At 49.6% G+C, this 22,088-nt stretch overlaps 1 protein-coding gene across 6 annotated transcripts in view; it reads right to left on the bottom strand.

The window, feature by feature from the left end:
• Positions 1-510: 510 nt before the first annotated feature.
• SH3TC1 (SH3 domain and tetratricopeptide repeats 1) overlaps positions 511-22,088 on the bottom strand; it is a 68,237-nt gene continuing 46,659 nt past the window's right edge. For 5 of the 6 annotated variants that reach the window (XM_077301781.1, XM_077301779.1, XM_077301784.1 and 2 more), the window contains 6 exons: positions 21,181-21,361; positions 19,743-19,893; positions 9,452-9,574; positions 6,908-7,058; positions 3,851-4,047; positions 511-1,065 (listed from right to left, as the gene is read on the bottom strand). In XM_077301781.1, coding sequence (XP_077157896.1) covers positions 808-1,065; positions 3,851-4,047; positions 6,908-7,058; positions 9,452-9,574; positions 19,743-19,893; positions 21,181-21,361 — 1,061 coding nt within the window. In that variant the 3' untranslated portion in view covers positions 511-807. The other variant, XM_077301782.1, reaches the window with a different exon arrangement.

A 22,088-nucleotide genomic window follows, 5' to 3' on the forward strand; every position in this document is an offset into this window, starting at 1 on the left:
ATATAAACGGTGGCTTTTGATCCGGGACCCATTCAGACCACCCTTCATGCCGCTGGCTGGCTGTGTCATATCTCTGCCTCTGCACTCTCCAGACTAGTAAATATACTGACTGCAGTCCTCCCCTCCCTTTTATTTCCTATCCGCTTGACCGTTAGTGTGTCAGACATATTTCTTTTTATTATTTTCATTCCAATAAAGATAGTTCACTATTTTACTATAACTATCGGTTGTCTGCCTTGAGTTCTAAAGGGTGTGATCACCTCATAAACCTTGGCAAATGATCCTTAATGCTATGTTACCAAACCTCTTGTAAGCAATTTCCCACTGCTAAATATACACGTATCTTGGGACACAGGTGTGTACGTGTTTCTGGTGACACTTGGTTGGTCTTAAAGGCAGAATTAAAACTTCTTCTGCTTCAGACCAAGACAGCTGCCCGTCTACATAGTCATCATGCATGCTTTCAGACAGTTTGCAGGATTTAAAGAATGCCACCACGTTTATGTTACGTTTCAAACAAGAAAAGCTTTAATAGCATTACTGCTTGTGAAGTCCTGCAGGTCATTCCATTTCGATAATCTCCTCATACTAGCCTTTAATTAGCTTTGAAATCAGTGTGAAAGATGCAGATTGTTTCTTCTGTGCTTGTTTTATCCAAGGGGTGAACCTCTGGAGACGTTTGCAGAATCGTATCTTCTCCGTTTAAAAACAGAACGATGTTTGTTGAATGTAAGCAACATATGCACCATACGGTCTGCAAGCAGATTTCTTGCACTCTGCCCAGGCAGCGGGTATCTAGTCTGAGCCTCATTTGGCAGTCTTCACTAACGCCCGTGCTGCTCTCGCGGGACACTGACTCGGGGCTAGGTTAATTCTGTGAATGTTGAGCTCTGTTGCAAAGGCTCGGGCCTTCTGATAGTAAGACAGAGAGACCTCCCGGTCTACCAGAAAGTTGTGGTAGATGATTGCTAGTCTCGTATAAATCTTCAGCTGAGCTTTCTTGTTGCCCAATTCCATGGCTGCTGCAAGGGCCAAGTTGTAGTACCCAGCAGCATCAAAAGGATCCTGAAAGAGTGAAAGAAGAGGGGAAATGCCAGAGCTTGCAGGAGAGGGAAGGAAGAGACACCAGGAGACCAGCATAGCATACTACAGGCAGTCACCATAGGGTGGGAAGAGGACCTCTTGCTGTGGCCCCCATGGAACTCTTACTTGCTGGTTCTTTCACTTCCATCAGAACATTTGTACTGAATCAAACCAAAGGTCCATCAAGGACGGCATTCTGTTCGCACTGTGATCTACCAGCTGTCTCTAGGAAGCCTACAAGCAGGGATGACCACAACAGTATCTTCCACCCATCCTCCCCAGCAACTGATTAAAGAAACGTACTCCCTCTGGAACTGAAAGGGCCAGTGACCACTGGGACCTGGTGGTCATCCTGATAGCCCCCTCCTCCATAATGTGATGGGACTCAGAACTGAGGGTAAAAGGAAATCCAGAAAAAGAGAAGAACAATAAATCCAAAGCTGGTTTGTTTCAATGAAGATCCTGGCCCATAAAGAGTCAATTCCAGGCAGAGTCAGTGTCCTGAACTGACAGGCTGAGAAGGGAGTGGGAAAAGAGAGGGAAGGCTCACCAGAGGGGAGCTAGTCTGAAAGGAGGCTCAGGGGAGGGAGTCTGGCGGGAGACATGCCAGCAGAAGAGCTCCAGGGGAGAACAGGCGTGTTCTAGGATACAGCTCAGGAGAACAAATTAGGGGCAGACCCAGGAGGAGTTTGGGGGGGGGGGGGGAGAAAGCCCCAGCTCTGAAGGGGAGCATGGAATTTAAGCCTATTAAAACGTCTTTTATCCAAGAAAAACCAACGAGTCAATAAAGTTCAATTTCTTATTGTTATTCACTAAGAGTCAGCGATCCAACCTCTGAGGTAAAACTGTACGCCTAAGGCAAAAAGGGGACACTGTATTTCTGTCACCTGGTTCAGAAATCCTTTTCTACTGTCAAAGGCTAGGGTGGGACAAATTACGAACTGGTTAAAATATAACACACTGCCAGGCTGACCAGCAAGAACAAGAGAAAGGGAACTTACATGTTGTTAAGAAAGAACAATATTGGGTGTCTTAGTTCCCTGCCCCCTTCCATCCTACCTGTGTACAAAAAGAGGACGTCTTTTTGTGACAAAAAGAGGACATCTCTAATTTTGTTTTAGAGGTCTTTTCCACTGATAATATTTGCAGTGCCTATAACATTGTTTGTGCACAAGCCCAGCTGCTTGAGGACTGTAACATGGTCTCCTTATTCTGTACGCAGGCCGTTTTAGGTGTCAGACCTTGTTTGACCTGAACTGCCTGGGAACCTAGTTAAGCTCTCCGTACCTGGAGGGGTCCAGGATGTTTCTGTTAACTGCGAGAAGTGTTTCAGAACTGCATATTTAGGGATGTCCCTGTGAGGGAACTCTGATGTATGTTCTGGTCAAATGATGCGCTGGTCACATCCCTCTGTTGCAAAAACTGACCATTGCTCTTTGCATCATGTTTTCTTGAGCCACTCGTTCTCTTGCCCCATTCCTCTAAAGCCGGCTCATAAGTCTTTGTTGAGGGACTTTGTCAACAGCCCTTTGGAAGCTGAAGTGAACAAAGCCCACCCACCAGTTCATTCCCACCCATCTGTCTGCTGACATTTTCAAACAACTTCTAAAAGGTGCGTGAGGCAGAACTTTGCAGAAGCCATCTTGGATTTCATTCAGCAGGGTCTACCCTTCTATGGGCTTGATAATTTTATCTCTATAATGCTTTCCATACGTTTACCTGGAACAGATATTATGCTTACTGGCCCGAATTTCCCAGATCCTGATTTGAAAAAACGGGTGTTAATTTGGCCGCTCTCTAACCCTCCAGTCCAGGAGCAGATCCTGGGGACATGGGACACGTGTTGGTTGGAAGACGGGCAGCTTCTCATTTGAGTTCCTTGAGTGCTCCAGGATGGAGACGTCAGGCCCCCAGGATCCGTCCGTGCGCAGTCTGCCAGTCAGGCCTTGAACTTCCTCCCTCATGGCCCCAATCCCACATTCCATTCCATATAGAATTCTTTCTACCCAGAGAGTTTAGATCAGTGTAAAAGCACGGCTGGAAAATTAAAAGACGGAAGGAGAACATTTTAGGCATCTCTTGTGAACATTTCTTGCTGCCGGCAACACCAGTGGGATCCCTGGAGAGCCACACAAGAGTGGGAAGCGGCTCTTAGCTGTCCTTGAAATTTTAAAGTAATTTTAAAGTAAAAGGTATATTAAGTACACCAAATAAATGTTACAAAAACAGTTTGTACAGCTTTAACCAGAGCACGTGGTTAATGTCTCTCTTCTCCTCAAATCCCCACTCTAAATTATGCAGCCCCCCTGCCGAATGTCAAGCCCACCCCAAAAATGAGCAGGGAGTTGGACTAGATGGCCTGTATGGCCCCTCCCAACTCTAGGATTCTGTGAAGAAGAGGCTGAGAACAAAACTCCTCCCCATCCACCGAGAACTCTTCACTGTTGTTCTCCTGTGTTTGTCAAAGCCTTTTGCAAGTGTGGACTTGGCAAAGGACACCTCTGGACACCTCTGGCCAGCAAGAGCCCACCGTCCCAACCGGGCCCGACTGCTCTGTGGGCTGCCTCTGGAAGAGGCTGAAAATACTCCCCGGACTAGTCCTCCCCCCAGCTTTTAAGGCTGCCCTCACAAGGCTAATGGGAAGCAGCCATCTGCTGGGGCAGGAGTGCTGGGAGTCTACATTCATTTACGTTAGGCGAACATTTGAGCCCACTTTTCTCCCAAGCAGAATCAGGACCCAAATATCAGTCCCCTTCCAGCCTCGCACCTTCAGCTCGTAGAAGATGAGGTCTCCGAGAACCAGGTAGACCTGCATGTAGTACAAGGCTTCCTCGTCGTACTGCAGAGGGGACGGGCAGAGGGACAGGGCTTTCAGGTAGAAGTGCTCCGCAAGCTCACTGTGCCCCAGACGATGGTGGACGGCAGCCAGGCGGTGATACGCCACTTGCTCACTCAACTGCATCCCTGACAAGGGAGACAAACAACAGCAGCAGCACAAGAAATTGACTTCGAAGCCTTAGGTCTAAACCAGTGGGGATCCCCAACCTTTTTATCACCAGGGACCAGTCAACGCTTGACAATTTTACTGAGGCCCGGGGGGGGGGGGGGAGTCTTTTGCCAAGGGTTGTCGTCACTGCCGCCTGAGCCCCTGCTCCACTTGCTTTCCCAAGTGGGGGGCGCTGCCAGCAGCAGCTTAACAGTGCCACGCCAAGGGGGAGCCCCAGCCATGGCGGCCGCTGGAGACCACCAAAGGTGAGACGGCAGCAGAGTGGCAGGGCAGCCCCTGAGGCAGGAGCCAGGGAGGAGGACGAGGAGGATCCACGGCCCGGTACCAACTGATCTACGTACTGGGACCAGTTCCCAGACCGGAGGTTGGAGACCACTGGTCTAAACCACACATCGTGGCTGCCACATGGGGACTGGCGGCAGTTGGGAGGAGCTGCAAGCGGAAGGTCTGCAGAGGCCAGATCAATGCAGGAGGGAGAGGGTCTCCTGCCATTCCCTGTGCCACAGTGACACCCAGTGGCAGCCTGTGGAGAGGTGGCCGGCGGGTGATTTTAGACTCCCCAGTGAGGACCTCACGTGGAGCCAGAGGAGTGGGGGACAGTGAGTGAGTGCCCTTGGAGTCCAGGAGGGGTTCCCCAGACAGCGCCTCTGTGAGGGGGATCTGAGGAGCAGTTCACCTTGTGCTCCCAATTTACCTGTAGTTATATGGGGAAAGGAGGGGTGGGTTTGAAGGTGGAGTGGTTTGAGGGTGGACATTTTTAGTACAGTTAGAAGGGGGCTAATTGGAGAGAGGAGCCTCTTGTGGCGCAGAGTGGTAAGGCAGCCGTCTGACAGCTTTGCCCATAAGGCTGGGAGTTCAATCCCAGCAGCCGGCTCAAGGTTGACTCAGCCTTCCATCCTTCCGAGGTGGGTAAAATGAGTACCCAGCTTGCTGGGGGGTAAACGGTAATGACTGGGGAAGGCACTGGCAAACCACCCCGTATTGAGTCTGCCAAGAAAACGCTAGAAGGCGTCACCCCAAGGGTCAGACATGACTCGGTGCTTGCACAGGGGATACCTTTACCTTTACCTTTAATTGGAGAGAGACAATGTCTGGTTCCCTGCTGGGGAATGATTCGGGGGTGAGGGACCTAGCAGTGGAGCCTACCTGAGCTGGGGATACCAACAATAATGGGCCAAGGGGGGTATCGTAGTGGTTGGAGATGGGACAGAAGGACTGGGTGTTATAACGGTCCTTCATTGAGGCCCCAGCCATGGAGTTCTTGTGCCTGGACACACTTGCTGTTCTTCTAACCTCCATACCTTCTCCAGACACGAGAGGACGGAGCTAGGGAGGAGCCAACACTGATCTTACGCAAGGCCAGGTCGATCAACAAGCCCTCCACCCTGCGGGAGAACTTCACAGGGCAGGGGGCAGACCTGCCGTGTGTGACTGAAATCTGGGTGCAAGAGGACGGGCAGCTGCCCAGAAAGGTCTGGCTTCACCTGCCCCGGCTCTGGGGTGGGGTGAGGGGTGGCTTTCCTTACCCAAGAGGCTTTCTCCTTCAGGGCTCTCCTTGCCCCAGAGATCTCAGGAGTGGATACATACATACATAAATACAAATTTTATCCGCCACATCAGGCAGTTGCATGCACACTGAACGTTTGGCCAGGGAAAAGGATGGGTGTGGCAGAAGGAACCCCGCCCCTCCCCACCAGCCCCTGTGGCACATCTGAATGGAGCTTCCACGAGGAGCCAGCAATGGCACCGGCTGCAAGTCCCCGGGGCAAGCATGCAGTAGATGTCACATGCTCCCTGATATGTTCCCCATCCCTGGTGACAGACAGGGGACTTGAGGATAGCAAGTTCCTTGGAAGAAGCCTGTCCTTCAGAGGCGGGATTAATATCTTCTCCTGCTGGGATGCACAAAGTCACCATCCAATGGATTTGTAATTAGCTGATAGCTGATAGAACCCAAAGGATGCTCAGCAATGGTCCATCTTCATCGTGAAGGGAGGTGAGCAGTGGAATAGGGCAGAATTCTGCGTCAAATGCTGTTTAACATTTTCATTATTTGGATTAGGCCATCAAGGGTACTGTTATGGTATCAAGTTATCAAAGGGTGGCAAGAACTTTTAAAAATTGCCACTAACGATTATTTGGACCACATCTTACAATTAAAAAGCTACAGCTTGGAGAAGGGAAGATTTATTACATAACAAGAAAACCAAGACACAAAGGGAGAGAATCCCAGGAACAATCCCATCAGAGCGTGGCTTCCCTGATCCCCCGAAGAAGCCTGCAAGGTGAAGAAGCCTGCAAGGGGGGTTCGTGTGATAACAAACCAGCGGCCTGTTTCCCCTCTGCTTCAGCTCACGCGCCTCTTAGACTCATTCTCAAAAGCAGGAGGCCTTCAAAACCCGTCCCCCTCCCCCCGCCCCAGATCTCCGCTTTCCCCAGAGCAGCCCTAGTGGCTCGCTTGGGGCCCCACTTTGCTGGGCTGAGGGGGGGGGGGTTCACTCACAAGCTCCACTCCTCCCAACTATGGGTCCCGTGACCCCAGGAAAGAGGCATAGTCTTCTGCACCTTCCCTTGCATCCCGTCAAAAATACTTAGACGCTGCTATCGCGAGCTTGAAAGAAATATAAAGAGAAGACTTCAGGAATGAGAAAGGAAGCTCCAAAATTCCCAAGGAGAGGGGTAACTTCTTAGGAATCCCCATCACCTGGAAGAGGCTAAGGAACTCCTAGTAAGGGCTGGTTCACTCAGGCATCTGGTTGTAAAGGATCGCATTTCAGGCCTGCCTGGACAGGTCCAAAGGGAGCGGGTTCTCATTACCTAGGTCAGCACTGAGCACCAGAGCGGTCTGGGCGTATCCCAGGCACTCCTCGTAGGCCTTCAAGGTCAGCAGCAGCCCCACCAGCTTGTTGCAGAGGCGCAGCTCGGCCTTCCTGTCTCGGGTCTGAATAGCAAGTGGCAGAGCCTGGTCCTAAAACGAGGCAAGTACAAAATCTGTTATTCTGACCGTTTCTGAAAAACGGGAATTTTTTGCCGCGGAAATCGCGTCCGCGAGCTCTCGCCCGGCCCAACTATTTAGAACAGTTAGATCCCTTACCGCCCTTGAGGGGCGCCAAAATAGTAGGAAATTAGAACTAGGCTGTGAGGCTTTAATGAGCCATTTTGCAGACAAAGTCTCGTCGCTCCGCCACGCTCTTCCCGCCACAGTTAATACAGTAAATGAACTGGAGACCTGTTGGCCGCCTTTGGAGGTGACGTTCGATGGCTTCAGACGGCTCTCTCTACCCGAAGTGGACGAGTTGCTAGGTTCGGTCAGGGCGACCACGTGCCCCCTCGACCCCTGTCCGTCATGGCTCCTCAAAGGAGGGGGCCAGAAGATAGGAGGCCAGCTCAGGGATATTGTCAATCTCTCCCTGGATTCCGGGGAGTTCCCTGAGCAGTTAAGGGAGGCAGTGGTCCGCCCTCTCCTGAAAAGATCTATGCTGGACCCGCGAGACCCAGACAGCTACCGCCCAGTATCGCACTTAGCGTTCCTGGGCAAGGTGGTCGAAAGGGCCGCGGCAGACCAGCTCCTGGCATTCTTGGAAGAAACTTCGGCACTCGATCCATATCAGTCTGGCTTCCGACCTGGCCACGGGGTGGAGACGGCGCTGGTCGCCCTGCTGGATGATCTCCGTCGCCAGCTGGATAGAGGCGGGTCGGCAGTGCTGGTTCTTCTGGACCTGTCGGCCGCTTTTGACACCGTGGACCACGAATTGTTGGTCCACCGCCTCGCCGAAACGGGGATACGGGGCACAGCTTTACGCTGGATACGCTCCTTTCTCCAGGACCGGACCCAGAGGGTAGCAGTGGGGGATGAGTTCTCGCACTCCTACAGACTTCCATGTGGAGTCCCACAGGGCGCGGTCCTCTCCCCCACATTATTTAACGTCTTTATGCGCCCTCTGGCCCAGCTGGTGCGGAGTTTTGGACTGGGTTGCCACCAGTACGCTGATGACACCCAGCTCTATCTCCTCATGGACGGCCGCCCGGACTCTCCCCCGGAACCATTTGCCAGATGTTTGGAAGCGGTGACAGAATGGTTCGAGCAGAGTTGTCTGAAACTCAACCCCTCCAAGACGGAGGTCCTGTGGCTGGGACGCAGGGGGCAGGATCAGGAAGCGCGCTTGCCCACCCTGGGAGGGGCGCATCTTACCATCGCGTCCCAGGCCAGGAATTTGGGCGTGATCATTGATGCCTCCCTAACTTTGGAGGCACAGATCAAAAGAGTAGCAGGCCAGGCATTCTTCCAACTTCGCCAGGCCCGACTACTAGCGCCCTACCTGTCCCCCGAACACCTGGCCACGGTGATCCATGCAACGGTCACCTCCAGAATAGATTTCTGTAACTCGCTCTACGCGGGCCTTCCCTTGTCCTTGATCCGGAAACTTCAGCTAGTGCAGAACGCAGCTGCCAGGGTCCTCACTGGTACACCTTGGAGGGCCCATATCCAGCCAGTGCTGAGGCAGCTGCACTGGTTGCCAATTGCTGCCCGGATCCGGTTCAAGGTTTTGGTTTTAACCTTCAAGGCTCTACGCGAGTTGGGACCCACATACCTGAGGGACCGCTTATCGCCCTATGCCCCCCGTAGAGCTTTACGTTCTGCGGGAGAAAATCTATTGGTCGTCCCCGGCCCTAGGGAAGCACGCCTGGCCTCGACCAGGGCCAGGGCCTTCTCGGTCCTGGCCCCTGCCTGGTGGAATGAGCTCCCGGGAGAACTGCGGGCCCTGCGGGACCTTCCATCGTTCCGCAGGGCCTGCAAGACGGAGCTCTTCCGCTAGATTTACGGTTGAGACCAGGCTTAACACCTACGCCCCCCCGGGACCTGAGGATTGGGATTAGACATGAGTACCATCAGTATCCCCTCTCCACTTGCTAAGGGGGAATGGGTAGTTGATTAGCCGCTCTTGCCAGGTAGTCATTAATATTGACATGTTAATTGGTTTTAATGTATTTTATGGGGTGTATACTGTTGTAACCCGCCACGAGCCGCAAGGGAGTGGCGGGAAATAAATTCAATAATAAAAAAATAATAAATAAAATAAAATAAAATAAAAATGCCTCTCTGTGTCCCGTGTGCTCGGAATGCCCTCCTGCCCTGGAAACAGCAGCAGGCACCTGTTCTTCTTTCCTTTGGCTGCTGCCCACCAACAGAGCTCTTCACCTGAGCCCTCCAGGTGTTCATGACACTAAGCTACTGAGACCAGATGGAAGCACAGATAGTTTGGGGAGCAAATGGGGAACGAGAGAACCTTGCTGTGTGCAGCTTCCTCAGAGGCCCTGCGACATGATATAGAAATAGAAACAATGACAAGGAACACTAACCCTGTAGAAGGACACCGCCTTTCCTTTTTCCCAGTCGCCATTGAAAAATATGTCTCCAGAAGCTTCAAATACATTCATTTCTAAGTTAGGATCCTGAGTGCAGGCAGCAGCATTCTGGGCAACCTAGAGAGATGTAGAATTATAGAATCACAGAGTTGGGAGGTACCTCTTGGGTCATCTAGTCCAACCCCCCTGCACATTGTAGGACACTCACAACCCTCTGTCTCCTGCCACCCCCTGGAGCCTTCACAGAATCAGCCTCTCCGTCAGAGGGCTCTCCAGAGGGAGAACCCACCACCTCCCAATGTATTTGCAATTAAAATGAAGTAGTAACCATCTCAAATAGAAGCACAATGTAACTCAGTGATTCTTTCAATCCACTTTTCCCTGGTACCATGCTGTAAAGAGGCCATCACTGCAACTTTTAGTGCCCCAATGTCACATCCTTGAACTGTACTTGAATTACTGTTCCCCCTTCTTTGTTATAAACCCTCTACTGGCTCTGCGTCCAGCAACACCGTCTGCCAGGAGGAGCTGGCAGTGCCTTCAGCTGACAGTGTCGTGTGGGTCTAATTCAGGCAATGCGTTACTCTCCGCTTGGCAGGAATGCCTCCTGGTTCACAATCAACTGGAGCTCTTCACAGTAGTTAAGTAAATAATCTGATCAATGCAACATCATTTTCCTTTGCAGTTGAGAAGAATCTTAGAATCATAGAATTGGGGGGTATCTCCAGATTCATCTAGTCCAACCACCTGCACAAGGCAGGAAAAGAAAATGTCAGATGCTGGAAGAACTCACAACGTACTTCTATAATAAGAAAGCTTTATTGAGAAGTTACTTCAGTCACCATAACTAGTGAAGTCAAATCTGCCCAAAGATACACTTGCAGACTCTTTTCAAGAGAATTCTCCTGCCCAAAACTTGAAGGTTCCCAAGGGAGGGGGGATGGAGCACCAGGTGCAATAAACCAGGGAGTGTTACTTCTCGCACGTCCTTGGGCTGCCCGGTGCCCACTGACAAGATAACTACTTTTGTTACACAGAGCAGGCCTTGCTGGCCGGTTCAAAAGACAAATAGTTCACAGCAAATCATGATAGCAGAGTACAGCAGACAGGTTTCGATTTCAGGCAGGCAGCTAAAAATATAGAGGGTCGAGGTTACATAGAGACCCAAAAGCAAAAGGTAAAACTAAGGCTAAGAAAATATGGAGAGGCTCAGGCTAATACAAAGATTCATGGCAGAGAGCAGGCACTGATCCTGACAGAAAAGAGCTCTCAGTCTGTCTTTTCCGTCTAACCTTCCAAATGCACAATTTCCAGCCATTTCTTTGCATGGCCCTACACCACCAGTCGGACTGCCATCACTCAAATGTTGAGGTGCCAGCACCCCTTTCCTTTCATGGTCATACTGAGCCTGTGACAGGCTGCATTTCTTAAACTCTTAGAAATGTAATGGAAACAGAAAAAGAACTGTAGGTGGGAAAGATGTCTCACCAATTAGAGAAGAACCCAATACAAGAGGAAAGCGGATGGAAGAATGTTATCCAGATGTTCTGCCCCTCTGACACTCAGACATCATTTCCAGGATCTGCCTGTAGACAGAGGCTCTGGACCACAGGAACAAGAGCTATTCCCTCAACTCCCCCAAAGCTCAGAAGGTGTTTCACGGGCCCCTGTGGACGAGAGGGCTGCGTCTTCTGCTTCCCAATGTGTTAGGACGAGGGGACGGGTGCTGGTAATTGGGGGAAAGCAGGATGAACTAGAAGTCCTAATAAAGGAAGGGGACTGTGGTCTAATAGGCATTACAAAAATCTGGTGGGATAACTCTCCCAACTGGAATAATAGGATTGTGGGGTACAACTTATTTAAAAGGGACAGACAGACAAATAAAGAAGGGAAGAGGAGTTAAGAATATTAAGAATATATAGACTTGTGAGGGAATACATGTGGCTGAGCATGAGAGTTCAGCTGAGAGTCTTTGGGGAAAAATAAAAGGAGTAGGAAATAATACTGGTATTATGTTGGGGGTCTCCTATAGACTGCCAGGCCAGGCGGAGGACTTGGAGGAGATGCTCCTAGACCAGATTACGAAGTTCTCAGAGAGACAAGACCTAACAATCATGGGAGATTTCAATTACCAGTTATATGTTGAAAGACTCGCTTTGCTAAAAGTCCAATCAATTCTTGATGACTTTATTTCCCAGAAAGTGAAAGGGGCAACCGTGATTCTCACCAATAGGGAAGAGCTGGTTGACCAGGTAAAAGTTGTGCGCACGCTTGGTGAAGTGACCATGTGATTTTGGACTTTATGAGCTTGGGGGAGAGAAAAGCTGTACAGAGTTTTACACAAAGGCTGGACTTCAGGAGAGCAAATTTTAATAAACCTAAAATTTCATTGGGTAGAATCCTGTGGTCAGAAAAACTTACAGGAGACAGAAGCCCCAGAAGGTTGGGAATTTCTCAAACGTGTAATACTGAAGGCACAATCGCAGACAAGTCCCTTGAGAAGGAAAACAGGGAGGATCCTAAAGAAACCAGGATGGCTCCAGAAACAGCTTTCAAAAGAAGTGAGTAATGAAAAGACTCATTGAGGAAACGAGATGGGAGATGGCAGCTGGACCAGTCATGGAATCCGACTGCTCCTTAAATTAGATCGGACCAACCCAGAAAAAGCCGTCACAAGACACCAAAATCTGATCAAAGAAACCAAAAAACAATAAATTAAACACCCAAACCAAATTAAACCACAGAGAAAAAAAATCCAAAAAGGAAACCTAACAGATTGGAACAAAACCTAAAGGACAAGAAGAAATCAATCCCAACCGACTCAAACTAGAAGAAGAAAGAGAAGGAAATCTATTCAAGAAAGACTGAAACGAAGAAAAGAAGAAAAGAGAGAGGTCACCCTCCACCAGCGCTTCTTGAGGATGCCATCAAGGCCTTGCTGCTGCTGCTGCTGCTGCTGCTGCTGACTTGGACCATGCTGGGAGCCCTCCACCCCACCGCCGTCTCGCTGCAGCCCAGGACTGCACCGTGTCACCACAGCACCCAGGCCATGCTCAACCACCACTGCCATGGCAGCCATCCGAACAGCCCCATTACTACTCCGGGCCCGACCTGCCATCGGTGCAGCCTGTCGCATGGGGTGTGCCAGGTGTGCTGTTGCTGCCTAGGGGCCACACGAGGCATCGCCGTAGCCACTGTCACCCCCCTGCCACCCAGGCCGTAGAGGGCTCCGCCTCTGCATTGCAGGGCCACTGCCCCAAGCCACGCATCAGAGCGCCAAGCGGCACCAAGAACGCCCCACCTCAGGTATTGCCACCCAGACCTGCAGCTCAGACCTCCTCTCCACCGGGACCCACAAGAGCCCCTGAAGGCCCCCGTAAAGCTTTCTCAGATGGAGAAGGAATGAAATTAAAGACCAAGAAGAAAGAAGTACACAGAAAGAAAGGAATGCGCAGGACAACGGAGGGGGGGGGAGGCCACCAGAGGGACCGACAATAGAACAGGACAAAACTTTTACTTTTACTTTGGGGGGGGGGGAGTTAATCTGGCAGGTGGTTTGCTGGAAAGAACTAGGCCAAGTCTACCAACAGGCCACAAATGTAGGCAGGAAACTTCAGTGTGTGGGAATAATTTTCAGCAGTGGCGGCTTGAACGCTACAGTCCCCTAGGCCAAGCTACCATCCTCTAGAAATGGGTTGGACCTGCTGTCAGCCGCCAGGGCTCTTGCAATTTGTTGTTGGTCCTACCCATCAGGCAGGCCACACCCTGGACCTCATTTTTGGCACACGTTTGAATGTGGACCTGGTCACAGCAAATGCCGTGCCATGGTCAGACCACCATGCCCTGAAGGCTCGGCTAAGGCTACCACACCCTTCTCAGCTGGACGCAGAGCGGATTTTTGCTCACCTGTGGAGACTTATGGATCTGACTGGATTCCTGAATGTTCTGCAGGACCCAATGCCTCCCGGCACTTCTCTCAATGGTCAGTTCAGCGACTGGCATGATAGAATGCTGGCTGCCAAGGATGAGATCGCCCCCGTGTCAAGCGAGCTCCTAGGTACACTGAGGAGCTTTGCAAGAAGGAACAGGAACTGAGATGACTTGAGCGAGTTTGGAGGAAGACCCACAATGAAGTCTTGAGAATGTTTTTTTTTAATGCAGATGAAAGCCTATGAGATGGCTGTGAAGTTATTGAAATGCAACCTCTACTCCACTACCACTGTGTTCACTAACTCACGCCCAGCACCATTGTTTAGGATAGTTTGATCTCTCACTACTCTAGAGGAAGTGCAACAAAACAGCCAATTGGATATCAGCTGTGAGGCATTTGTGAGTCGTTATGCAGACATAAATCTCGACACTCCACCATGACCTCCCTCCAACCTTAAATATAGAAGGTGAACTAGAGGCCCCTTGGCCGTCTTTGGAGAGAACACTGAGTAACTTCAGATGACAGTGGACAGGATGCTTACAGCAGAGAGCTCAATCACATGCCCACTAGGTCCTTGTTCATCATGGCTAATAAAAACACCAGATATAAAAATAAGGGGCCCCCTCAGGGAGATAGTTAACCTCTTCCTTGAAATGGGAGAATTCCCAGAAGGGCTAAATGAGGCAGTGGTTCTCCCACTGATGAAAAAACATTTCTGAACCACAAGAGCCCAACAACTACCGACCCTTTTTGCATTTTTCCTGGGAAAAATGGTTGAAAGGGCTGTCGCGGACCAAATATAAGAATTCCTGTGGCTGGGCAGTAAGGGTCCAAGCAAGGAAGTGCATCTGCCCCATCTGGGTCATGTGAAGCTATCAGTGACTCACTCTGCCAGGAACCTGGGCGTTATCCTAGATGCTTCCCTCTCAATGGAAGCCCAGGTCACAAGAATAGCACAGCTGGCCTTCTACCACCTTCGCCAATCCAAACTGCTAGTGTCCTACTTGGCCCTGGAACACCTGGCCACAGTGATCCATGTGACATTCACCTCTAGACTGGACTTCTACAACTCACTCTTCACAGGCCTTCGGAAAGTACAACTACCCCAGAATGCTGCAGCCAGGGAGGAGGTCCCACGTCCGGCCCATCCAACAACTGCGCTGGTTGCCACTCGAATTCCAGATCAGGCTTAAGGTTAGTCTGACCTGACTTGTAATTACCTTCAAGGGCATACACGGTCTGGGCCTGGAGTACTTGAAGGCCTGCCTCTCAAAGAGTGCTGTGCTCCACCATTTCAAACCAGCTAGTGATCCCTGGCCACAAGGATTGGTTCTGTCAAATGGTTGTGGTCCTAATGTATATTTTTCCATCATCCCCCCTCCCCCAGCTGGGGGAACTGCTTTTGTATTGTAAAACATGTTGGCATTTATTGAAACATAGGTCTGTGAAAGCTGTGGAATCTCGAGTGCTCGCCTGAAGATCCCTGGGTCTGGACAAGGTCTAATAGCCATCGGGATTTTGTTTCTCTTTCATCTACATGCATATGTTGTTCAGTTTGTTATGGTTAGACATTGGGGAGTTTGTGGTCCTTCCCTGACTCCTATGGTCTTACCTCCCTGTCCTTCGACTCATAGAGAGTTCCCAGCCACCTGGAATATTTTTCCTTTTCCCCACGTTTTCGATCCCACAAAGGGGGTTGAGCAAAAGTATTATACGTGGTGTAACTGCACTGAGAAATTCAGTGCTGACAATGCTGATGTCTGTCTACTCTTGTTTGATCCAGAAATAAACATACCCTTTGAAGCCAGTCAAGGACTGTGTTTTTCCTGGCAACGAAGAAACCTGACAAAACCCAGGGCCAAAACCTCTGTCCTGGCCCTCAGCTAGTGGAATGAGCTCCCAGAAAAGATAAGGGTCCTCACGGAACTAACACAGTTTGACAAGGCCTGCAAAGGGGAAGTGGAGAACAGGTGAAGTGCCAGAAGATTTGAGGCAGGCAACTGTTGTCCCCATCTAGAAGGGGGGAAAGGAGGATAACTACTAAGGATTACTGACCCATGAGCTTGATGTCTATAGCTGGCAAAATTTTAGAATGAATCATCAAACAGTCGGTCCTTGAGCAGTTAGAGCAGATGGCTGTAATTACTAAGAGTCAGCATGGTTTTCTCAAGAACAAGTCATGTCAGACTAACCTTATATTTTTTTCTGAGAAAGTTACTATCTTTCTTGATCAGGGAAATGCTGTGGACATAGTTTACCTTGATTTCAGTGGGGCTTTAGCTAAGGTCCCATACAATATTCTTATTAGGGTTGTGTGCTTTGGGTGCCAAAGTGGACGTTCCAGCCAGAAGCAGCCAGCGCTGCGGCGTGGTGGGGAGGGGTGGCACCGGCGCTGGTACACCAGTCAGCGCACACATGTAGGCACAGAGCTTTGCGCCTGCGTGCCACCACCGGTGCCTCCCTCCCCCCCAGCCAGTTTGGTGTAGTGGTCAGGAGAGCGGACTTCTAATCTGGCGAGCCAGGTACTGGTAATTGGGGATTCCTTGCTAAGAGGTGTAGAGGCCAAAGAGTATAGACCAGACTTGTTGTCTCGAGAGGTCTGCCGCCTACCTGGTGCACGCTTTAAGGATGTGACAGAACAGCTGGACAGGCTCATCAAGCCCACAGATCATTGCCCCTTCTTTCTCATCCATGTAGGAACAAGTAATACTGCCCAGCAGAACATGGAACATATTAAGAAAGACTTTGTGGATCTGGGGAAAAAGGTAAAGGACCTGGGAGCACAGGTTGTGTTTTCATCAGTCCTTCCTGTAAGTGGCCGAGACATAGGAAGAGAGAGAAAAATCATGCAAGTAAATGACTGGCTACGTCAGTGGTGTCGACAGGAACAATTTGGATTTCTGGATCATGGTCAACGATGTCAATATGAGGGGCTATTATCAGGAGACGGCGTGCACCTCACAAGGGATGGGAAAAGTATTTTTGGGAGAACCCTTGCACACCTAGTGAAGAGGGCTTTAAACTAGACAGAAAGGGGGAGTGAGACATAAATTCAGAACTTGGTGTGATGGCAAGATCTGAAGATGAGAAGATCTCAAATCTAAAGGGAATGTTAAATAACAGAGAACTTCAAGAGGAACTAAGAAAGATGAACAGAGAACTTCAAGAGGAACTAAGAAAGAAAAGGGAGATGTTCAGGAAATGGAGGGAAGGACAGAGCTCTAAAGAAGAGCACCTACAGGTTACTAGGCACTGTAGATCAATCATAAGAAAGGCCAAAGCTGAGAGTGAGCTAAGATTGGCCAGGGAAGCCCACTGTAACAAAAAAAGATTTTTCAGTTATGTGAGGAGCAAACGTAAAGGAGGCCCACTGTTGGGTGCGGATGGACAAGCCTCCTTCGGGTAGAGAAAAGCGGCATATAAGAACCACCACCACCACCACCTCCTCCTCCCCCCTCCCCCTCCCCCTCTTCTTCTTCTAAGCGCACAAACCTAATTCTTATTGACATTGCTAAAATGCAGTATCGATCCTGTTACTGTTAGGTGGAGAACTGATTGACAGATCACATGCAAAAGGTGCTTGTAAATGGCTCGCCATCTTCTTTGAGATGAGTGACAAGTGGAGTACCCCAAGGATCTGTCCTGGGCCCTGTGTTGTTCAACATATTTATAAATGATCTGGATGAAGGAATATAGGAGGTCCTTATTAAATCTGCAGGTGACAGTAAACAGGGAGGCGTAGTAAACACTAGAAATAGAATACAGAATCATTTTGACAGGCTAGAAAACTGGGGTAAAATGAATAAAATGAATTTCAATAGTGATAAATGTGAAGTTCTTCATTTAGGTAAAAAAAACCATACACATCACTATAGCATGGGTGAGAATTGTCTTCGTTGTATTATATGCGAAAAGGATCTGCCTGCTTCAAGCAACCTGATTGGTTAGCATCAGCTGAGCAAAGAAAATCTTGAGAGAGTTGCAAGTGGAGGACAGACTAAGTCAATTTTTTGCCTTTACTAAGTTGAGTTTGATTTTGCCTGTAGTTGAGAGAGGTTTAACACAGACAAGAGAACTGGGGGAAAGTTGGGAAGAAAGTTTAGGAAACTTTCCGACCAAGGAGCAAGAGGAGAATTTCCCTATTTAACCTAATGTCAGGATTAGATTAGGTCACTTCAAGAAGGACATGGATAAAATTGAAAGGGTACATAGGGTCAGAAAAATGAAAAGCAAGCCTACTGGATGGGGGATACGCTTCTAGGTAACACTGTGTATGTACAGACCAGTGTGTCTGACCTCTGTTGTGGGGAAGATAATGGAGCAGATATTAAAGGGAGCGATCTGCAAACATCTGGAGGACAATTTGGTGATCCAAGGAAGTCAGCATGGATTTGTCTCCAACAGGTCCTGTCAGACCAACCTGGTTTCCTTTTTTGACCAAGTAACAGATTTGCTGGATCGCGGAAATTCAGTTGATGTCGTTTACTTGGAGCTTTTGATAAGGTTCCCCAAGATGTTCTGATGGATAAATTGAAGGACTACAATCTGGATTTTCAGACAGTTAGGTGGATAGGGAATTGGTTAGAGAACCGCACTCAAGTAGTTGTTGTCAATGGTGTTTCATCAGACTGGAGAGAGGTGAGTAGCGGGGTACCTCAGGGCTCGGTGCTCGGCCCGGTACTTTTTAACATATTTATTAATGATCTAGATGAGGGGGTGGAGGGACTACTCATCAAGTTTGCAGATTACACCAAATTGGGAGGACTGGCAAATACTCCAGAAGATAGAGACAGAGTTCAACGAGATCTGAACACAATGGAAAAATGGGCAAATGAGAACAAGATGCAATTTAATAAAGATAAGTGTAAAGTTCTGCATCTGGGTCAAAAAAATGAAAAGCATGCCTACTGGATGGGGGATACGCTTCTAGGTAATACTGTGTGTGAACGAGACCTTGGGGTACTTGTGGATTGTAAACTAAACATGAGCAGGCAGTGTGATGCAGCGGTAAAAAAGGCGAATGCCATTTTGGGCTGTATCAACAGAGGCATCACATCAAAATCACAAGATGTCATAGTCCCATTGTATATGTCCCTGGTCAGACCACACCTGGAGTACTGTGTGCAGTTTTGGAGGCCTCACTACAAGAAGGACTTTGATAAAATTGAAAGGGTACAGAGGAGAGCAATGAGGATGATCTGGGGCCAAGGGACCAAGCCCTATGAAGATATGTTGAGGGACTTGGGAATGTTCAGCCTGGAGAAAAGGAGGTTGAGAGGGGACATGATAGCCCTCTTTAAGTATTTGAAAGGTTGTCACTTGGAGGAGGGCAGGATGCTGTTTCTGTTGGCTGCAGAGGAGAGGACACGCAGTAATGGGTTTAAATTACAAGTACAACGATATAGGCTAGATATCAGGAAAAGGTTTTTCACAGTCAGAGTAGTTCAGCAGTGGAATAGGCTGCCTAAGGAGGTGGTGAGCTCCCCCTCACTGGCAGTCTTCAAGCAAAGGTTGGATGCACACTTTTCTTGGATGCTTTAGGATGCTTTGGGCTGATCCTGCATTGGGCAGGGGTTGGACTAGATGTCCTGTGTGGCCACTTCCAACTCTATGATTCTATGATTAGTCCCTCTGACCTCTGCCATGATTTGTGATTGACCTGAGAAACTCCATTTTGGTTTGTTGTGTGCTGTTTGAAGAACCTTTTATAACCCCTTTACAATCCTGAACTATTTGTCACTGCCTTGTGCTTCAATCTTGGAAATGTTTCTCTGTGCTTTGTTATCAGGAAGGGAGGGTTGTCTGTTACGCAGCCGGGTGAGGATCTGGGAGAGCGCCCCGGATGGCACCTGTGGGAGGGGGGAATTCTCTCCCTGGGAATGGGGGGCGTTTGGGCGGGAATGAGCCATTGATAAATGCTTGCTTTCCATGTATCGATCAGAATTGACTACAGACGTTGAAGTGATCAGAAGTGCTAGCAATAAAGCTTTCTATTAATCTAGAAGTCCAGTTGTTAGTCTGTTTGCCTTTGACCCCTAAACAGGGAGTTAGCTCTGAAGAATGACAGGGCGGAACAGCCAGAGTTCTTCAGGAAAGAGGAAAATACTTAACTAAGGCAAATCAATCTGACAGGAAAAGAAAAATGGAGGAAAACTCTTGCCAGCCAAGGCCACCATAGCCCCTTTCTGTTCAGGATTCTTTGTGTATCTGCTTTCCCCTTTGGAGGCGAAATTGCTGAGACACACAATATTTATCTCAGCACTGCAATGCTCAGTTAATCCAGTTACTTCCAAACCTCCACAATGCCCACACTATCCCAACTGAATTCCAAAGACGTGCTTAATCTTCTCTTACCTGAATATAGAGATCCACCAACTCGTTCTGCCGCAACATATAATATATTTTTCCTGCCTGAAGCCAGGCCTGTGCCTCCTTCCCTTTGGCCTCAAGGTCAATGAACAGTCCAAGACTTTGTTTGGTGTATTCCAAAGCAGATCTGCAGGCCCTGAGGAAATCAACGTGTGTCAGACTTGGGCTGACCCTGGAAGACACCTTTGGTGAAATTTTGCCCCATTTGCTATTTCAAAAGGACACATTTTTTCCCTCTGGGCTGGGGAGAAAGGGGAGGAGCTGCTAAGCCCCCCCCACCCCGCTCTCCTCCCCTTTCACGTGTTAATTTGCCTGGCCAGGGGCAGGGGGAGAGCTTCTTCTTCCCAGAATTCCTGAGGGGACAGAAAGGTGAGCGGCTATCCTTTGCCTGCTGACCATCAAGAAAGGAGCCTTCTCTTGGGACAAGAGGTCAGCCGCTATTTCACCAGGCGCACAATGCAATGAGACTCCGGGAACCTCTTAAGCAAAGGTGCATTCCCAGGGTTAACATCCTGTGGGGTATGTTTAGCATAAGGAGAGAAAGAATGCATTTCATCTCACTTCTTTTGCCTCTGTGCTGTGCTAGAGATCTGCTTTTGAACCTCATCCTCTTAATATAAACCTTTTATAGACTGGAAGTGTGCCGTGGTCCTCTGATCCACGTAGCGCTTCGCCGCCTCGGAAACGCTAGCCCAGTGCGAAGGGAAGGCCCAGAGTGGTGGCCCCTGCCAGTCCTTCACCCCCACAGGGCTCGCGGGTGGCGGCCATAAGAGGCCACAGGGGCAAGGTGTGGAAATGCGGGGCTAGGAGCCCTGGTTTTCCTAGCTCGTGATCCTAGACTTTACCCAGGGGGTGGCAACGGGGTTACCCAAAGAGTCCCTTGTGCTGCCCACTTGAAGTTGGCAGCCAGCCAGAACAGGGGGTGGGCAAGGTAGAAGCGGACCTGCAAGGTAAAAGTGAGTCGGTTCCACCCCAATGAAACACTCTGTTTCCCCAACCTTCACAGAGGTCATTGGGCTACTGCTTGCCCCTGACCAATGGACCACATACTGGGTCGCTGCCACCATCCATCACGTGGTGATCTGAGGGCAAAACTAGACCTTTGGCTGTCCTGCAGCGCTTAGAATGTCCGACTAGATATGGGGAGGTCTGGGTTCAAATCCAGTCAGTGGGTGACACTGGGCTAGACTCACCTACATCACAGAGTTGTTTTGAAAATAAAATAGAGAAAGGGAAAAAAACTTTAAGCCACTTTGGGTTCCTACTGGAGGGGAAAGGCAGGATAGAAATGAAGTAAATAAAAACAGAGTTGCTTACATGGAATTGTTGTTCACCGAAGTTTTGTGTGCTTAAGATAAACAGCAGTGAGACTTAGCAGCTTTCAGTTTGAAACGCATCATTTCCGAGAACAGCTGGTCCTCACCTTTCAGTGCCTAGAGACAGATACAGCCGGCTGATGGCTTCCAACACCTGCCCCTCCGTGACTTTGTCAGGCATTTTCCTTAGTAAAGAAAGCTGGTACTCATTGTAAAAAAGACACTGGACTTCATCTGGACAAACTGCACTGTAGAATTGGCACAGGTGCTGAACAGCCTGGAATTGCCCTACAGACAAGAAGGAAAACGGGCTTAATGGCCATGGAGAAATTCCCTGGGAGAAACAACCAAGTTCCAACAAGATACCCCATCCCACCCCACCCCACCCCACCCCGCCGGAGGGTTCAGGGTGGCTGAAAGCAGGTGAGAAGCTAACTCTTGGTGCTTGCCAAGAAACATTGGCCATGTGAGTCAGGGTTTGGATCTCTGAGGATCCTCAATTTGATTATTTGGTCCATGTCTATTAAAAACAAACAAACCAGGGAACTGTCTGTGTGGCATGAGCCATGTCAATCTTTCCCACTTCCTCCCGGGCTGCAGGTGGGATCTTCCAGTTCATCAAGAAACCGTGACTGGTGAGCAGCACTCCAAAGAGAACACATCCCGTCAAGCGGCGGGGCCCCTGTCCGAGGAGAAATGCACACGCCTGGGACTGCTGCCAGGGAGTGGCGTGGAGGAGGAACCCCAGCGTGCCAAGGCCACAGAGACCTTCAGAGATCTCCCCTGCAGACAGCAGGTGTGAAGTTCTGGGCTGTGGTTAGTGAGAATCAGGTGAAGACCCTCAGTGCACAGCTGCGGGATGCACTGGCCCTCCAAGAGGGCAGCCAGAGCCGCACTCTGGTCCCCCAAGGGCATGAAGGGCTCTGGGGGAGGTGTGCACAGCACCCCAGCTTGCAAGGGCAAAGAGGTGACAGCTGGGGGCCAGTGGTTTGCACGAAGGTCGGTGGCAGTTTAA

Source organism: Paroedura picta, chromosome 10 (genome assembly GCF_049243985.1).
Source record: "Paroedura picta isolate Pp20150507F chromosome 10, Ppicta_v3.0, whole genome shotgun sequence".
In the NCBI taxonomy this organism is placed as follows: Eukaryota; Metazoa; Chordata; class Lepidosauria; order Squamata; family Gekkonidae; genus Paroedura; species Paroedura picta.